The 16,744-nt window shown below is 45.7% G+C and overlaps 1 protein-coding gene across 4 annotated transcripts in view; it reads right to left on the reverse strand.

Moving 5' to 3' along the window:
* Window positions 1-476: 476 nt before the first annotated feature.
* The window catches only part of MTUS2 (microtubule associated scaffold protein 2), a 291,758-nt gene continuing 275,490 nt past the window's right edge, over window positions 477-16,744 (reverse strand). For all 4 annotated transcript variants that reach the window (XM_071553224.1, XM_071553242.1, XM_071553213.1 and 1 more), the window contains exons 14-15: window positions 10,472-10,569; window positions 477-5,452 (exon numbers count right to left, since the gene is read on the reverse strand). In XM_071553224.1, the coding sequence (XP_071409325.1) occupies window positions 5,236-5,452; window positions 10,472-10,569 (315 nt within the window). In that variant the 3' untranslated portion in view covers window positions 477-5,235. The remainder of the gene's footprint in view (window positions 5,453-10,471; window positions 10,570-16,744) is intronic.

Raw genomic sequence — 16,744 nt, forward strand, 5'->3', positions numbered from 1 at the left:
GGATGTTCCCAGGCACATTCCCAAGGCCCTGGCCCCTTTTTAATCCTTGTGGCAAAGCCTGAGCAGTTCTGTGGCTCTCAGTGGGAGGGCAGAACGAGGGGGCAGATGGGGTGTTGAAACTTAGTGAACTGGCACATTAGAGTGCAGGTGTTTGCTGCTGTGCCTAAACCACCAGGAGAAGTGTTCTCATTGCCCCATGCTGCAGCATAATACCTTAATAGAGATATTCCATACCACAAGCCCTGATCTGGGACCCCCAGCCATGTTGGAAGCACCCTTAGAAAATGAATCCATGGGAACTTAATAACATGTGAGCCATGGTCAGGTAACCCAGCTGACCAGCCCTGCTGCGAGGAAGCCAAGTGTCTAGCTTCAGTCTTTACCTTAAGGGGGTAACCCTTCAATGGAGTTTTGCTTTGTTTCCATTCATCCCAGTTTCTGTGTGCACAGAAAACACGACAGGACATGCTGGTCTGTATGCGTCAGCCTGTAGGTGCACTGGCGCACGAATTTATTATCAGGAATATATTACACTTTACATCGTAACTGAGATAATACAAACTCTTCCTGTAATCATCAGCCACATAGTAAATAGGACCACAGAACTCCTGCTGCATGGGAAACTATACAGAGGCTCCTCAGCGTGTCCACGGGACACAACCACCATCAGCGCAGAGACGTAAAATACCTGATTTTGCACTTGATAGTTTTTCCTTTCCTCCCCCTGCCTGCCACCACCACAAGCCTTTGCTGCTGTGCATCTACGGAGTTAAGACATCTCTGCCAGTAGCTGCAGGAGGTGCCATCCCAACAGGGCCAAATGGTATCTTTTGACAGAAAAAAGGAGCTTTCTGTGCCCCTTGCTTGCTGCCAGCTGTCCTGCCATCTGATGGTTGATGCCTGCTCGCAGTGCTTGTCTCTGGAGCCCCTTCAGAGTAGCTGTAGGCTGGTTTTATTGCTGCTGCATCCTTCTGCATTGAATAAAGATTAACCAAATCAAATGGCTTCTCTTTAAAGACAGAGGGATAAAACCTTTACTGCTTAGTGCTGGCTATGTTCCCTCTCCTAACAAAAGGCCACCCTACCCTACCAAATGGGAAAGTCCCTGCAGTGGCCATGGCATTTGGGACGTCTCCAGCCCCACAAAAGCAAACACTTGCCATTGCTTGCCTTTGTGCAAGGACAGCCAGGGAGCATGGACTAGAGATACGGCACCCCTACACTGCTGGGAATGCCAACCTCACCTTTCATGGTTGTAGCTCCCTGGCAAGAGCAGGGGTTACAGGCTTGGCCATGCACTTGGCAGGGTTCATCCCCGGGGAATGGCTGCCCCATTCAGAGGCTGCTCCCTTCCTCCCACTGTCTTGAGTCACCTGTGCTTTTCTTTCACACCTACTCCAGCACACAGAGGCAAAGAGGGACAGGGCAGAGGAAAAGCAGGAAAAAGGAATAACATATTTTTGGGAAAAAAGTCTGTGTTTCTGGGCTTGCACCAGGAGGACCCACCTTTCACACCCTGCCCGTGGGTGGGTTGTTGGATCCCTTCTGGTCAGGCAAAACTTCCTGCAGCTTTGCTAGCAATTGGGCAGGCCCCAGAGACTGTGCCAAGGAAGAATCCAGTCAGAGGCAGTATTGGGAGGCAAAAATTAGATGGTAAAGGGATTGGCAATGATGCCAAATGATGGTGGAGCTGGGTTCAGTCCCAGTTTTCCCACCGTAAAAGCTCCACTCCCAATTCACTGCTGGAAGCATCTCTTGCATATGACTTTAAACCAATGAAGTGGTAAGAAAAGCACCAGAAATAGAGGGAAAGGATTAATAAATTAAAACAGGCTCAGCTAGACTGTCCTGGCCCAATAATATGCTTTAGTGTGTTTAGCACAGAAAAGTTTAGAGGAGCATAATGGTAACAACTGTGGTTGTATCATCTCAACCATTTTTACAAAGGGTAAAAAGGAGGATTCTAGAAACTATTAACAAGCCAGTCTAACTAATCTGGTGGCCTTCTGCAATGGTGTGACTACATTGGTGGATGAGGAATGAGTAACTAATATCATCTACCTGGACTCCATAAGGTCTTTGACACAATCCTGCACAACATCCTTGTCACTAAACTGGGGAGATACGAGTTTGATGGATGAAAGTGGGATATGGAATTGGCTGGATGGTTGCATCCAAAGGGTTACAGTCAGCAACTCAATCTCCAAATGGAAATCACTAACAAGTGGTGGCCCTCATGGGTCCATACTGGGACCAGTACTGGTTAATGTCTTCATCAATGCCTTGGACTGTGGGATCAAGAGCACCCTCAACAAGCTTGTGGATGACACCAAGCTGAGTGATGGAGTTGATAGGCTGGAGGGAAGGGATGCCATGCAGAGGGACCTTGACAGGTTTAAGTGGTGGGTCCATCTGAACATCACGAGGTTCAATAAGGTCAAGTGCAAGGTGCTGCACCTGGGTCGGGGCAATCTGGTATCAACACAGGCTGGGAGATGAATGGATCAAGAACAGCCCTGAGGAGAAGGACTTGGGGATATTGGTGGATGAGGGACTGGACATGAGCCAGCAATGGGCACTCAGAGCCCAGGAAGCCAACCATATCCTGGACTGCCTCAGAAGAAACACAACCAGCTGGTTGAGGGAGGGGATTCTTCCCCTCTGCTCTGGTGAGACCCCACCTGAAGTGCTGCATCCAGCTCTGGGTTCTTCAGCAGAGGAAGGACATGGACTTGTTGGGGCAAGTCTAGAGTAGGGCCACAAAGATGACTAAAGGGCTGAAGCATCTGTTCTATGGAGATAGGGTGAGAGAATTGGGGTTGCTCAGCCTGGAGAAGGTGGCTTCGGGGAGATGTTATAGCACCTTCTAGTATCTAAACAGGGCCTGTAAGAAAGATGGAGATGGACTTTTTGCCAGAGCCACTAATGGCAGTACAAGAGACAAAGGTTTTAGACTGGAAAAGGGTAGATTTAGATTGGACAAAAGGAAGAGATTTTTACAATGAGAGTGGCAGGATACTGGAACAAGTCCAGAGAAGTTGTGGATGCCGCTCATCCCTGGAAGTGTTCAAGGTCAGGTTGGATGAAGTTCTGAGCAATCTGTTGTAGTGGAAGCTATCCTTGTGCATGGCAGGGGGCTTAAACTAGATAATCTTAAAGGTCCCTTCTAACTCAAACCATCCTATGCTCTTATGGTCTCATTTTACCTGAATTGTATTGGTGGGATGAAAGATGATAACACAGTAGGTATTGCAGGTATCTGTGCAATTAGTAAGTGTCAAAGTGATTAAAGTTGTACTTGGCAAGAAGGGCCTTCATGTGTATGTATGTGCTGTGTATCTATATTTCAGGTTGTACTTGCTGGACACACTAAAATCTAGTAATGCATTTTCAACAGTAGTAGCTGGTGCAGCATGATCTACTCTAATAAGATGCTCAATTTACTTAGTATCACAGTATCATGCAAAAGCTGCTACAAAAATAAATTTCTCTAAAAAGAAGGAAAAAAATCACCGCTTTTTTTAACACTGTGTAACAGGCCACAGGTGCTTTGACTGTGGTTGAAGCTGTATGTAAGCTGCAGTCTGTGAATCCTGAGTACTTCCCAGGAAAGCTGAAGCATAGCTCTCACTTGAGCAGTGTGCTGGAGAGTGCAATCTCACCCCTGTGGGTACAAGGTGTGCTGGTGCCACCACACACCCAGGTAGGAGAGCTGCCCTTCCTGCAGCACTCCTGCACCCCAGGGGTTTGCTTCATCTACAGTCTCCCTGCTTACTTTGATCCCAGTGCACAGAGCAGGCTTGCATGCAGGCTGCCTGTCCCAAGCTGGGAAGAAAAGCATCCCACAGATCTCTTTGTTTTTGAAATTACGCTCAGGGATATTTTTTCCAGTGAGGGTCCTTCAGACTGTCCCACTCCAGCCACATCTCGGCCTCACCCGAGGGGTCACCCTAAGCCAGGGTGAACATTTTTGCCTTTAGATGGGAAAGTTAGTTTAGCCATTCATTTCCATGAATCTTCAAAGTGCTCTGTAACTGGGTAAACTTTAGCAATGTGAAATAATATAGATATGCGTAAGGAAAGTAATTCTGACCTCATTTGCGCCCATGTAGTTGGCTGTGCTCCATTTGGCATTTCAGGTGGAAGCAGGCTAGAGCCCTAGCAGGTGCCCAGTATGTCATCCTAGTATTGGAAATCTCTAAGTCCAGCAAAGTTCAAGGATGAACAACTCATTTTCTCCTTCTTGCTTTTTGGACTTGAAATGAAACAAAATGGACAAGAACCTACAACCAGAGATTTTGATTGTATCCAAATCAGGGCAAGGTAAAACAAGATCTGACTAGGATTTAAAGACACTAAAATTAAACCACATTAACCAGTAACCTCTACCAAATTTGCTAAAACCCTAAGGCTTCTCATCTCTAGCCTATCTCCACTTACAATATCAATGCTAAGAGTTAAAAAGCAGTGGATGGTATGCATCTTTTCTGGTGTTCAATGTAAAGGTGATAGTTTCAAAGGCAGTACTGTCTCAGAATTTCAAATTCGCTGGTGTTCATGTTACATAGAGTACCACTTGGTGGTCATTTGGAAGGCGCTTCTACTTCTGTGTAACTTTCTTCTAATGGGTATAAATATTCCTGGGAGGCTAAACAGAAATGCATTTTCTTTAGATACAAGTCTTAGGCACAAGTTAGAAAACTGCTGACTGTAATGAAAATATATCAGCACTTAGTAGTATCCAATAATATAAAAAATGCAATTCAGAACATCTGCAACTACATGTATATGTGTTTGCGTCGATATATAGGTATAAAGGTACAATACGTACATCTATATAAACACAGACACATATACAGAAATATTCACAACTTGAGCTGTATTTGTAACTAACCTGAAATACTGCAGCAAAAGTTCATTCTGATCAACCATTAATAGAGCTTTTTCCAACTTTTAGCTCTAACCATACTTTAAACATTCACACATCAAACTAAACTTTTTGCTACTCTAACTTCCTGCTGTTCTAGCTTTTTGCTATGTTATTTGGCTACCCTAATCAACACGTCAGAACCAAGAGTTTCTATATGGGGACTCTAATAGTACCCTGCCTAGTGTAAAGCTATGCAGCTACCAAGCATGCTTGCACTTGTTGATGGTAATACTTTCTTGGATGGTAACATCTTTCAGGTTGGAAATGCATAAGAGGCAGGGAACCTTTGGCGCACAGCTGCTGATTCATCGCCGCAAGGTTCTGACTTTTGCTGGAGAGGAGTTCTCTGATGAGCAGTGATAAAAAGAAGTGGATGATGTGGGTGGGAGTTTGACGGGGCTTACGGCATCTCCCTCCTGCAGCTTCCAGAGAAGCTCTTCGTTAGTCCTGCTGAGCTTCTTCTTCTCCTCCACTTCTTTCTCAACATATTCTTGAAGATTAGCATTCTCCTCTGACAGTTGCCTGGAGAGAGAAGCAGGACAACATGTAAAGCACACCAGGGCAAAGGTGGCAGCATTAATGCCGCACAAGAGACACAAGAGGCAGGACACCAAGCATTGAGCCATATCCCAGCCCAGCCCATCCCATCCCCCTTCCCCGAGGGCTGCAACTGAGCTGCTGAAGGTGGTGTACAGCTGTCCCCAGATCTCTTGACTGCTAGGTGAGAAAGGCATCTCCACAAGACACAGTTTCCCCACACTGTCTGACTCTGTCTCCAGGTACACCTGTGTCTTTGTTCTACACCTCTTTGAGGCATCTCAGCTGCCAAAGCTTAGATGGGATGAACCCCAGCCTTCCTCTTGGCCTTGTGTTACTGCCAGCATCATGCATGGCATGCGAAAGTGCCAAGGGCTTTGTGCATTGGCCACGTACTCCAGACACTTAAAAAAAGGCCATTTTCCCCATATAGACAACAGAGTAAAAACTGGAAAATCCTAAAAGAATCATCTAGAATATTTATTTGTATATTGAATGTGCTGGCCTTCCCTGGGACACCATGGGTTTGTGAACAGAGTGGGAGCTGAAGAGAACCCTACCATTCCCCATCGTGGGCAACCAGGCCTGCAGAGTACACCCAGCTTTGGCCACTGGTGTCTGGAGAGGACTTCAGACCTGGCCCTAGGTACCTGGCTTGGGGATGTAGGTAGGCACAGTGGCTTCAGATTTCCTCTTTGCATCAGTATTTGCTTATGGCTGAGTTGGTTTTGGCTCCCTGAGAACTAACATGCAATGAAGCCATAGCTAAACATTTTCTCCCCACTTTCAGCACATGGAGGAAGCAGGTGCACAGCATGGGGTTGTGCCTTCTTCACAACCTGTTCACTGGTACAGTAATTTCTACCTGGGAATAGGCCAATAAATCTCTCTGAAGCTAAATCCACCCCAGATAGAGCGCAGAGCCTTGGGTCAGTGGTTACTTGTGTGCCTTGCACACGCAGCCCCTTGGCCAGGGCTCTTCTCCCTGCACCAAGAAGACAAGGGGATTCAGAAATCAATCCAACATGGCCTGCTCAGCAATGGCATGCCTGCAGACACTCAATAAGCAGCATGAAGTGCAGGTGGTCTCCTTAAATCTTGCTTTCTCCACAGCTTCAATGCCTGTCTCCAGCCACCTCTGCCTGGTGGCATTTCCAACACAGACGTGCTTGCAATGCTGCCTCTTTTTTCACTAGAGCAGCACTGCAGCTAGAGCAGTCACGAGAGAGGAACTGTCCAGGGTTTTAGGCTGCCTTCTGTCTGAGGATGAAAATCCAGCTCTGGGTTCCAGCTGTAACTCTCATCCTTGTTTCTCAGCTTAGCCACCAAAGCCATTCAATGAGCAAGAGAGCATTTGTGAAGTGTCAGAGTAAGGACAAGGAGTAGAAACAGCAGTTACATTCATTACTTTTTCAACTTGCTGCTACTGCATGCACAGTGAAAGGAGTCTGCCCTTTCCATGCTCCCAGTTTTAGCTGATGTCCTGATGTAGGATGCAGATCAGCTTCAAGATATTCCCTCTCCTCTGTTAAAGTTCATAAGGCTATAGGTCCTTCTCCAGCTCCTTCCTCCTTGGTCTCAAAAAAGCATCTATTGTTGACTGCAATACTAGGGAAACTTCACCAGCAAGGACCAGGGAGGTGTTCTCCCCAGAATATCCAATAACTTAATGGTTCTTTGGGAGCTGGGGCATGGAAATCTCCTATAGGCACCAGACTTAGTGAGTTTGCACTTACCTAACCAGGTGACTGGTTTTGAAACAAATGGAGCAGTGCAGATAGACTGTGGGACCTGACTGAGATGTGTTTTGGGCATGTACTGACAACACCTACATCCTGCAGGACACATGCAGGAGCACTAGGCTTCTGCAGCACCATTATGCTTGGGCAAAAGCCAGGCCCTGATGTGATTCATCTGAGGCAACTCTGGGCAGACACCTAACCTAATTTACAGGCAATTTAGGATTTTATAGAAATGAACAGGGAGGAACCTAACATTTCCCTAGGTGTTTCCAGTGTTCAGCAGCAGCTGGGTGTGGATTCTGGATGCACACACAAAATTCTGTACAACTCCTTTTCTAGGTGTAGCCTGAAGCCTATAGCACATGTCACGGGCTGCTGGTGCACTCAAAGGAAGCCTCTTAGAGGGTGGGGTTGGTATTTCTGACTCTGTTTAAAAAACACTTTTTAAGAATTTCTGCCTTTTTAGTCTTGATTCCTACAGAAATGTAGCTCAGGTAATCAAGAATATGTCTGTTTCTTCTCCCAGTCTCTGAAAGTTCTGAACTCAGGCTAACAGAGTTGAAGGATTAAAAGACACAAGCTGACAGAAGTTTTTAGAAAACTGCTTGCCTGGTAGAGAAGAAAATCCTGTTCCTGGTCCTACTGGGCAACCAGTTGTAGCATGAGCTCATGGTGCAATAGTCACAAGAAAGTCCACTTGGGAGCTCACCCAGAAGAAAAACTCTTGCTACATACAGAATTACTTTTTTTCTTTTTGCGGTGTTGAACTAGGCAGCCATAAAAAATGGATGCAAAGCCCCAGCACATCCTTTTCAGACTGCATTTGCTGAGGAAAAAGTAAAAAAATCACATGCTTTCCCTGCTACTATGTGTCTTTTAGTGTGATTGGTTGGTAAAGCTCATCTGGGTGTTGGGAACAGGCTAGTTACACCAGGACAGGCTGCAGAGTGTAGTGATGAGCTCAGATCCCTCCTCTGCTAAAGGCACTGCGTGGACAGGAGGTAAGCACAGCCTGCAGCCCATCAGTCTGCATGGGAGGCTTGATGTAGGTTGCTAGAAGTACAGTAGGATGTATGATATCAGCATCCTCTGTAGTCTCTCACACAATAAGATGCAGAGACACATTCAGTCCCTCTTCATTGCTCAGGCAGAACAAGGAAGATAGGCAATGTAAAATAAATGTGTTCTCACTATGTAAGTTTGTATCTTGAGATATATGTTCCAATTTTTGACCTTACCCATCTGAGGAAACCTTCATCCCCAGCACTGCAGACTTAGATGAGATGTGTTTCTCTGCCAGTCTCCCATCAATTTAAGCAGCTGTAAAAAATCACAGCCATAAAACCACAGAGATCTGCAGGGACATATCAACATGATAGAGATGTGGGAGAAGGTGCTTGAGTTGTGATCTTGGCTCAAAAGTTCCAGACATCAGTAGGTACCTGGGCTGTGCCAGCAGAGACCAGACCTGGTCACCTTCATCTTTTGGGTGCTGGAAACTCCACTCCTTCAAACATCCTCAGTCCAATGGACCAAAAAATGCTGTTGATTTGGAAGGAGTATCTGAAATGCTGGGAAATCAGATGATTTTTTTAAAGTGCTTGGGTAAGTTCCTGTGGAGGCTCAGTGGAACTCCTGTGTCCAAAGCAGAGACATGGTCTACCTGCAAGGCTCTTGTCCCTCCCTATATACCTGCTTTTGGACATAACTGGAAATATATCTGTGGTGCACTCCTCAGCCCCCCAGTACCTCTGTAACCCTGCTCTTGATCATGATACAAAGACTGGCTTTGCTCTGGCTCCCCTTCCTCCTCTCACTTCTGCTTGGGCACCCAAACTGCAAACTGGCAGAAATAGCTCTTGCTCCCTAGTGAAGGCAGCTCTCTGAACTCATTCACGCTGCATTTCCCAGGCAGTGCCCAGCACAACAGAAATGAGCAGTCAGAGTGACTAGTGCTGCCAGGAAAATGCAAGTTTTAATAATTCCAACTTTAAAGCCCTGGCCAACCCTATAGCTGTTCCCAAAGAGCTACTGCTGAAAATTTCTGTCCCCAAAAGAGTTAGTGCTTAAAAATTAGTGTCCTTAAAGATGACTTTGCAGGCTGACCTCAAATTCAGATTTTCTCCTAAAAGATGTTCTTGAAACCAGTATCTACATAGTTCCAGGCAAGAAGCAAAGTGTTGCAGCTGGATGCTGGCAGGGAGTGGAAGGAGGGTGCTATTTGTTCAGTCAGAGACAGGTAGCTGCAATGCAGAGATGCCAAGCACTAAAACAGGCAGACTAGCTGCTGTCAGGCATGGAGAAAGACTGCCACTTCCAGGCCACAAATTATCCAGCCTGAAAGCAGGTGTTCCACACTGGTCTTGTGAACCAGATCTTAAAAATTCCTAGTTTTCCTCCCCAAGCACAGAAACACTGTAGACACCCACCTCAGACAGTGACATGTGTGACAATCAGGTAAGAGGAAACAATCCTCACCCTGATCTGAATGTTAGTACAAGCAATGCTGCCTTTTAAAAATATCTACATGCTGAAGACAATTTCAAAAGGCTGAATCATTAAAAAATGAAACACTAGAAAAACAAAACTAAAATTAGAGATGAGACACCAACAGCTAAAAATTAAATTCAGTTTTTGGCCAGTGGCGTAATTTCTGGCTGTGGTGACAGCATAGGGATCTGCAGGGTTGGTACATGACTGGCTCTAGTGTCTCTGTTTGCCACCCTTTCTGTCTGGCTCCAACAGCACTATAAACTCTGCAGGCTATAAACTCTGGGACAAGGACTGTTCTACACTTCACTATATACCACCTAACTAACACAAGGAGCCTTGCCACTTCAGTCAGGTTGTGACAAGGGTGCAAACAGGCAGCGCTGATGAAAAAACCACCAAAAGATAACTCTGCGTGGGTGACAGTGGCATCGTTAGGATGTCTTCCCTGAAAACAGTCTACTTCCCATCCTCATTCCCAGTGACTAAAGGATCTCAGGACACTGATACTGAGATCAGAACCACTGGCAAGTTTGCTCTCAGCAGCATGTCAAATTAGGGAACTACATAGATGGATACATGGCCTTCCTTATGTTAATGTAAGCAGACCCCAGTATAAAAATGTATTTTTAATCAAACAAGTAGAGCAGGACACCAAAATACTTTCAGGATGAAATAAGTTTTTCCCCTTCTGAAATAAGTGCCAGCTTTGGGCAATTAAGATCTGGAGCCTCCTTTCAAGCTAAGACAGATTGCAAATATCAGCACAAACCTTGTTATGACAGTATTTTGCTCAATCCTGGCTCTGAGTTCTTCGTTCTGCTGTTGCAGCATGGTGATTTTTTCTTCCAGTTTTAAATTTTTTTCAACCTGCAGCAAAAGAAGCTTTGTTAAGTTTGAAGAACACCCAATGCCTGATCCAAGATAATTTGTTCTTTATTTGTGCATAGAGCAACTTCTAAAATTTGAGGATAGATGGAGATGGTCATCTTGACTGTAGCTGAGCTGTAGAGGTCTGACTCACACCACCAAATCATACTGGTGAAGTAATCAGTGAGTTAGCAGAGCATTTAGCAGGGGCAGGGCTGAATTAGCTTTTACTTCTAACTGAGGAGGAGGAGGGTCTTAGTTTTGTTCTGGTCAAATAAAGGTTTTCCTCAGTGGTGCCCCCACAGCTTTCATCCCTCAAAGAGCCAGCATTATGAGCAGTTGTTCTTGGACAGGGAGTTGGTGGCACTTGGAACACGGGGATGCCCAACATGGAAAGGACATTGTGGTATGAGTAGTCAGTCTAATGATGAAGGAGGAGTGTGAGGTGGTATGATGTACATCATTCAGCTCAACTAGCCTCACTAGATATAACAGTCTGGCATCCAGACTTTAGGATTATGACTCCTCAGTTCTGGGGAGGAATGACATCATTCACCAGGGCAGATGATCCCCAGCAGCTGCCTTAGACTGCTGCTGCATTCACATGAGGTGGGCTGCCCTTTGGAGACTCTTCTCACTCCTGCTGACAATGTTAGCTTAAATGACAGGCTTAAACTGGACATTTAACTTTAAGCTATAATAAATTGAAATTAATCCTACCTCAAGCACAGGTAGGTTTTATTCAGGACAGCTCAAGGACAGAGTTTGAGGATATCAATAGCAGTGTATGAGAACATCAGTAAGATGTTCATAGTCATGCTCCACAGCCTTGGGTGCCCTGTTTTTAGAAAGCTTTGAATTTGACATACTTTATCATCTCAGTTTCTTATTTTCCAGCAGTTTGAATTTTGCTGAATTCAACACTTTTAAAAGAAACCAAGATATCATAGGGTAACTTTATCTCTGTGTGAGCTCAGTTATTGAATTTCCTAACCTTTTATAACGAACCAAAATATTGTGCACTGGAGTTAGCAATAACTCTCACTTTATGGAGGAGATGTCAGTGTTATGTCGTGTTTTCCAGACTTTTCAGGTAATTGTAAAAGATACTTCTGATTCTCAGATATTCTGGTCTGGCCCATTGTATTTTTTTAGAGCAGAAGATGGATTCTGGCTCTATGAGAGGAATCACTGTCATGGGGATCCTCTGTTGCAGCCCCTGATTCAGGTGGGTCTGGAGGACCACATTACAAGTTTCATTTTCACCTTAAAAGGACATGTTTCCAGCCTCAACCAATTGGAGTCAGACCACTGCACCTGGGGCGGGGTCACTTGAGGTCATATATACCTGTGTTTTTGAATAAACTGGGGATTTGCTTGAACATCACATTGGTGTGTGCAGTCTCCCTAGGCCCTGGTTTGCAACAATTGGTGACCGCGACGTGATTTGAGGACATGGAAGCCACCTGCAGACCTGCCTAGAACCTTAAGTGGTAGCCCCTGAGAGCTGCTATGCCCCAGTTTTTTTGGGTGCTTTGTGGAGAAGCCTCCGAGAGCTTCTGTCTCCCGTAAACTTGGGAATTTTGTGTAGTGGCCTTGAGAGCTGCTGGAAGAACGTGGACTGAAGGAACCACGACCTTCGAACCAGTGAGTTAAAGAAACATGGGAAATTCCAACTCGACTAAAACGAACTTATTGCTTGATAAATTTGAAAAACTAGCTCGTGTTACAAAAACAAACATTGAAAGACAAGCATTACAGGAATTTTTGGATTGGTGCTTCATTCGAGGGCACCTAACAGGTGCCAATTCCACGCTTTCCATAGAATTGTGTGATAAAATTGGGGCAGATTTGTGGAATTTAGTGCAAACTGCACCCGACGAATTTTTACAGCTCATTCCGTCATATGCAGCTGTCAGGAAAATGCTGTTAGAGGTAGAACGAGCCCGTAAAAACCTGGAGCTACCGGAGAGAAGGGAAAAAAGTCAGCTTCTACATAGCAGTTTTTCCCCTGAACATCCTTCTGCACCGCCGTGGGCACCGCCACTCACAGAAACGCTGCCGCGGTACCCCTCTCTGCCCGTGCCGCCTGCGGGACCCCCGCCGCGGTACCCATACACGGCACCGCCCGCTCCCGCTCTGGAAAACCCGGCAAGACCACAGCAACCATGGAATCAAAGCTTTTCCACGCCGTTCATCGCCGCAAAAAGCCAAGAAGTCGTCTTTGCACCGCCTTACAATTACCAAGAAACAGCCTATGCACAGCAAATGAGACCACCGGCTGCCGCTGGACCTCAGCAGCAACCTTGGAACCCCACGAGACACGCCGCAGAAAACCAAACCATGAGTGACTTTTATTTAAATCCTAACTCTGAGAAGGCGCGATGGGGGATGCCCTCAGCCGAGAGAGACATGTGGAGGGGGGGACAAACCCCGTGGTGTTTCTCTCTCCCTGTCCATCCACCTTCGGCGCCGGCTCCGCCGCCACTGCCGCCAATGCCCTGCGGGTACCTCGGGGCTGGGGTCGCCCCGCCGCTGCGCTCCCCGCCGCCCTGCGGGTACGCTGGAGTCGCTCCGTTGCGGCAAGAGGCGGCCGCGGGAGACATTTCAGCAGGACTCGAAACCGCGTGGCCGGGAAAACAAAGAGACCATGTGATCGCAAAGCCCGCAAAATCAAAGGAATTGCGCGCCCTTACCACGAGGCGCAAGAACCGCCCAACCCCCCTCCCTACTGCATGCAAATCACAGCGCATGCGCCAGGCGCGGGTCCGCCGCAGCCTGCAGGGGCCGGGGGCGGATCAGTTCCCGCACCACCCCCACCACCTCCTGCGTGGATTGACTGCGTCATGGAGATGGGAGAGACTCCTCCCCAGCGGAGCGGAGCCACCAGAGCTCCCCCTGGGCGTTCCCTTCACTGCTTGCCATCCACAGCGCAAGCTTCCCGAGAACGAGTTCCCACAGCGCCAGTCGCGCAGGACACAAGCTCTGCAGCACCAGCGGGGACCCTCTCCCCTATAGCCGCGCGCTGCCCGCAGCTGCCAACACCGGCACGGGAACCCCCCGCGCCGGTAGGGACTTGCCCTGCGCCGGCAACCTGGTACCTGCAGCCTCCATCACCGACAGCCACACCCACCGGCTGTATCCCAGAATGGAGAGCAAAAGAAAAAGAAAGCCTCTGTTTGGGACATGCTGGGGGGAGCTGGGAATCACGATGTAGTAAAAAAGGGATTTGAAAGATCCAAAAATGCTGCTTAAGCTGTCTTTTCTAACCTTCCTAGAACAGGGAAGCCTCTGGTAACTCAAAGGACCATTTCAGAAGCTTTCACAGCTATTGTCAAGCCAGATGGAAAGCATCTAGCCACCATAATTCAAAGGGTAGTTAAATCCAGAGAGTATCTAAGTGTATCTCTTGCATTTGTAACTTGTCTTGTTGCTGTTACTAATCAAAATGTATGGATAATGCTTTCTCAACAGGCAAATCTAGAAAATTTCTGCTCAGATAACATGGTTAAAGCAGGAGAACCAAACAAAGTGTGCCTTATAGGAATACCTTATCATAACATCAAAGATTTCATTCCTTTTGGTATTGAAGAAGCAAAAGTGTCCTGCAGTGGTACTGGAGAAACCATAGCAGACATCATATGGCAATTGAATACTTCCTTAGAGAGAGATCCACAAGAGCTAAGGTTAGTAGGAGCTCTCCCTGGAAATGAGTCATGTGTTGAATTTCACCCTGTGCATTCTAGTGTATCAGAATGGTCAAACAAACACTGGTCACAGCAATATTTTCCTGTGGGAAACACAGATGTCACTCCTTATAATAAGAGTTACACCAATAGCAGTTGGTGTTGGAATGTTGTTGGTTCACAAAATACAAGTTACCCCAAAACAAGATTGGTTCACACAAAAGGTAACCAGAGAAGAGCATTGCCTCCTGGATATTTCTTAATTTGTGGTAATAGAGCATGGCCTGGAATACCTGTCCAGGTAAAAAGTGGACCTTGTTACTTAGGCCAGCTGACCAAATTTACACAATCAATACAAAAGCATCTTAAGTGGTCTAGTCCTCAAGCTGAGGAAAACACCATAGAACATTGGAGTGATACAGGACATTTGCTTGCATCAGTTTTTTCCCCAGTTGGTGTAGACAGAGCATTAGGTTTAGTGCAAATGCTTAACTACTGGGTGCAAGAACAACTAAACATCATTGCCAAAATGCTTAATGATTTCTCAACAGATGCTGATAGGACAGAACAAGCAGTATTACAAAACAGAGAAGCCCTAAGATTCTTGTTGATGATTCATGGTTACCAATGTGATGAGTTTAAAGGGATATGTTCCACAGAATTAAGCAAACACTCCAAAGAAGCACAAGCAGTGAAAAATAATCCTGACAAGCTAACAGCTAACATTTCTCCTTTAAAGAAATGGGTTCATTCCCTAAGCCTAATAACCTGGCAAGAAGCAGCACTGATTCAAGGAGTATTGATCCTAGTTGTTATTATGATTTGTTTGATTGTTCTTATTTGCAGGACTACTCATTAACTGTCCAATCAAACAAGAACAGTCCAGTTCAAGAGCATGTTGTTTAGCCTATATTTTGAAATTCTGTTAACTTTCAGTTAAAGTGCAGTTTTGAGCTTATTGCACTGCCAAGTTGCCCAGCAGGCTGTAGGGATAAGGACACCTGTCCCCTCAGCTGCTGAACATTTTCTGCAGAATGTAAGTAGTTATGTTTAGCCTTTGTGAATTTCCTCTGTGAATTCACACTTGTTTACTGCTTTACCAAGAGTGTATAAGGACTAAAAATCAAAGCTTCATTCTCAAACCTCTGTGATGGCCACACAGAAGTTCTGAGAATGGACCTTGAACATAAGGAGATTTAGTTCAGCTGGACTGAACTTGCTTCTTTGCTAAGTTAAGTCACTCTGCACTCTTGGACACTTTGCACAAAATTTAATAAAATTCGTAGTTTGTTTACAGTGATTTGTGCGGTGACGACTGCACAAAAAGACCACAATTTCACACGTGAAAGAAAAGTTTCTTGTTTTGCACTAGTTGTAAGTTTGCAAATTCCAAACATACATGTCTTAGTCATGTATTAGTTTGTGTTAGTTTACAAAGGTTACTGTACCTCCTTCCAAAAGTCTATTTTGAAAAGAGAGGGGGAGGTAGGGATGTGTAACCTGCAAATACCCTGTTACGTCTTGAATTAGCAAAATTTAAGACTTTCAAAATGTTATTTCTCAATTTTCAAAATTTTCAGCCTTTCTGTTCAAGTTGCAATATGCATGAGTCTGGATAGTATCCTAATGGTAACAATTTCCCCATTGGATGAGTTAGCTAAAGAGTTATGTGTATTATGTTGTTTGCATTTTTGCTTTGTTCTTTGAAACAAAAGGGGGAGATGTTGCAGCCCCTGATTCAGGTGGGTCTGGAGGACCACATTACAGGTTTCATTTTCACCTTAAAACGACATGTTTCCAGCCTCAACCAATTGGAGTCAGACCACTGCACCTGGGGCGGGGTCACTTGAGGTCATATATACCTGTGTTTTTGAATAAACTGGGGATTTGCTTGAACATCACATTGGTGTGTGCAGTCTCCCTAGGCCCTGGTTTGCAACAATCCTCTCTGCTTCTTCAATAGTTTTCATAAGTAGTAGCTATGCCACCTTCATTTCCAGTCTCCCTTTCAGCAGCCAAGGAGCCAAGCTTGACCCTGTATTTGAATACCCCCTGGCTCCTTGTGAGGGACCTCTTCTTTCAGAACATTTGTAGATGCCATGTAGATGTTTTGGTACTTACAAAGGCATATTTTTAAACAGAAAGCAGTTGTGCCTTTGGACCACAGTAGACACAGTGTTTTACTGTGATAAAGGGCAAAAACAACACTGTGTGCTTGTGTGTGGTTAATTAGTAAAAGCAGCTAAATGACCAGGAATAAGCTGTTGTTTGGGACTCCTTTTTTCCCAGTGCATGCTTTGAGATGCTGGCTTAGTTCCAGGAGCACAGATAACAAGCCTCAGTTGTAAAGAGGCACTTTTCACTACATACACTTACTCAAGCATCTGTTTAGCAAAATAATCATCAGAGTTCTCAAATTTCCCCATAAATGGAAGCAAATGCTGAATGCTGTGCTGAGCCAGCTGCCCCAGCCCCCAGCTGAGGTATTG

The sequence above is a fragment of the Pithys albifrons genome, chromosome 1 (assembly GCF_047495875.1).
Source record: "Pithys albifrons albifrons isolate INPA30051 chromosome 1, PitAlb_v1, whole genome shotgun sequence".
NCBI classification, from domain to species: domain Eukaryota; kingdom Metazoa; phylum Chordata; class Aves; order Passeriformes; family Thamnophilidae; genus Pithys; species Pithys albifrons.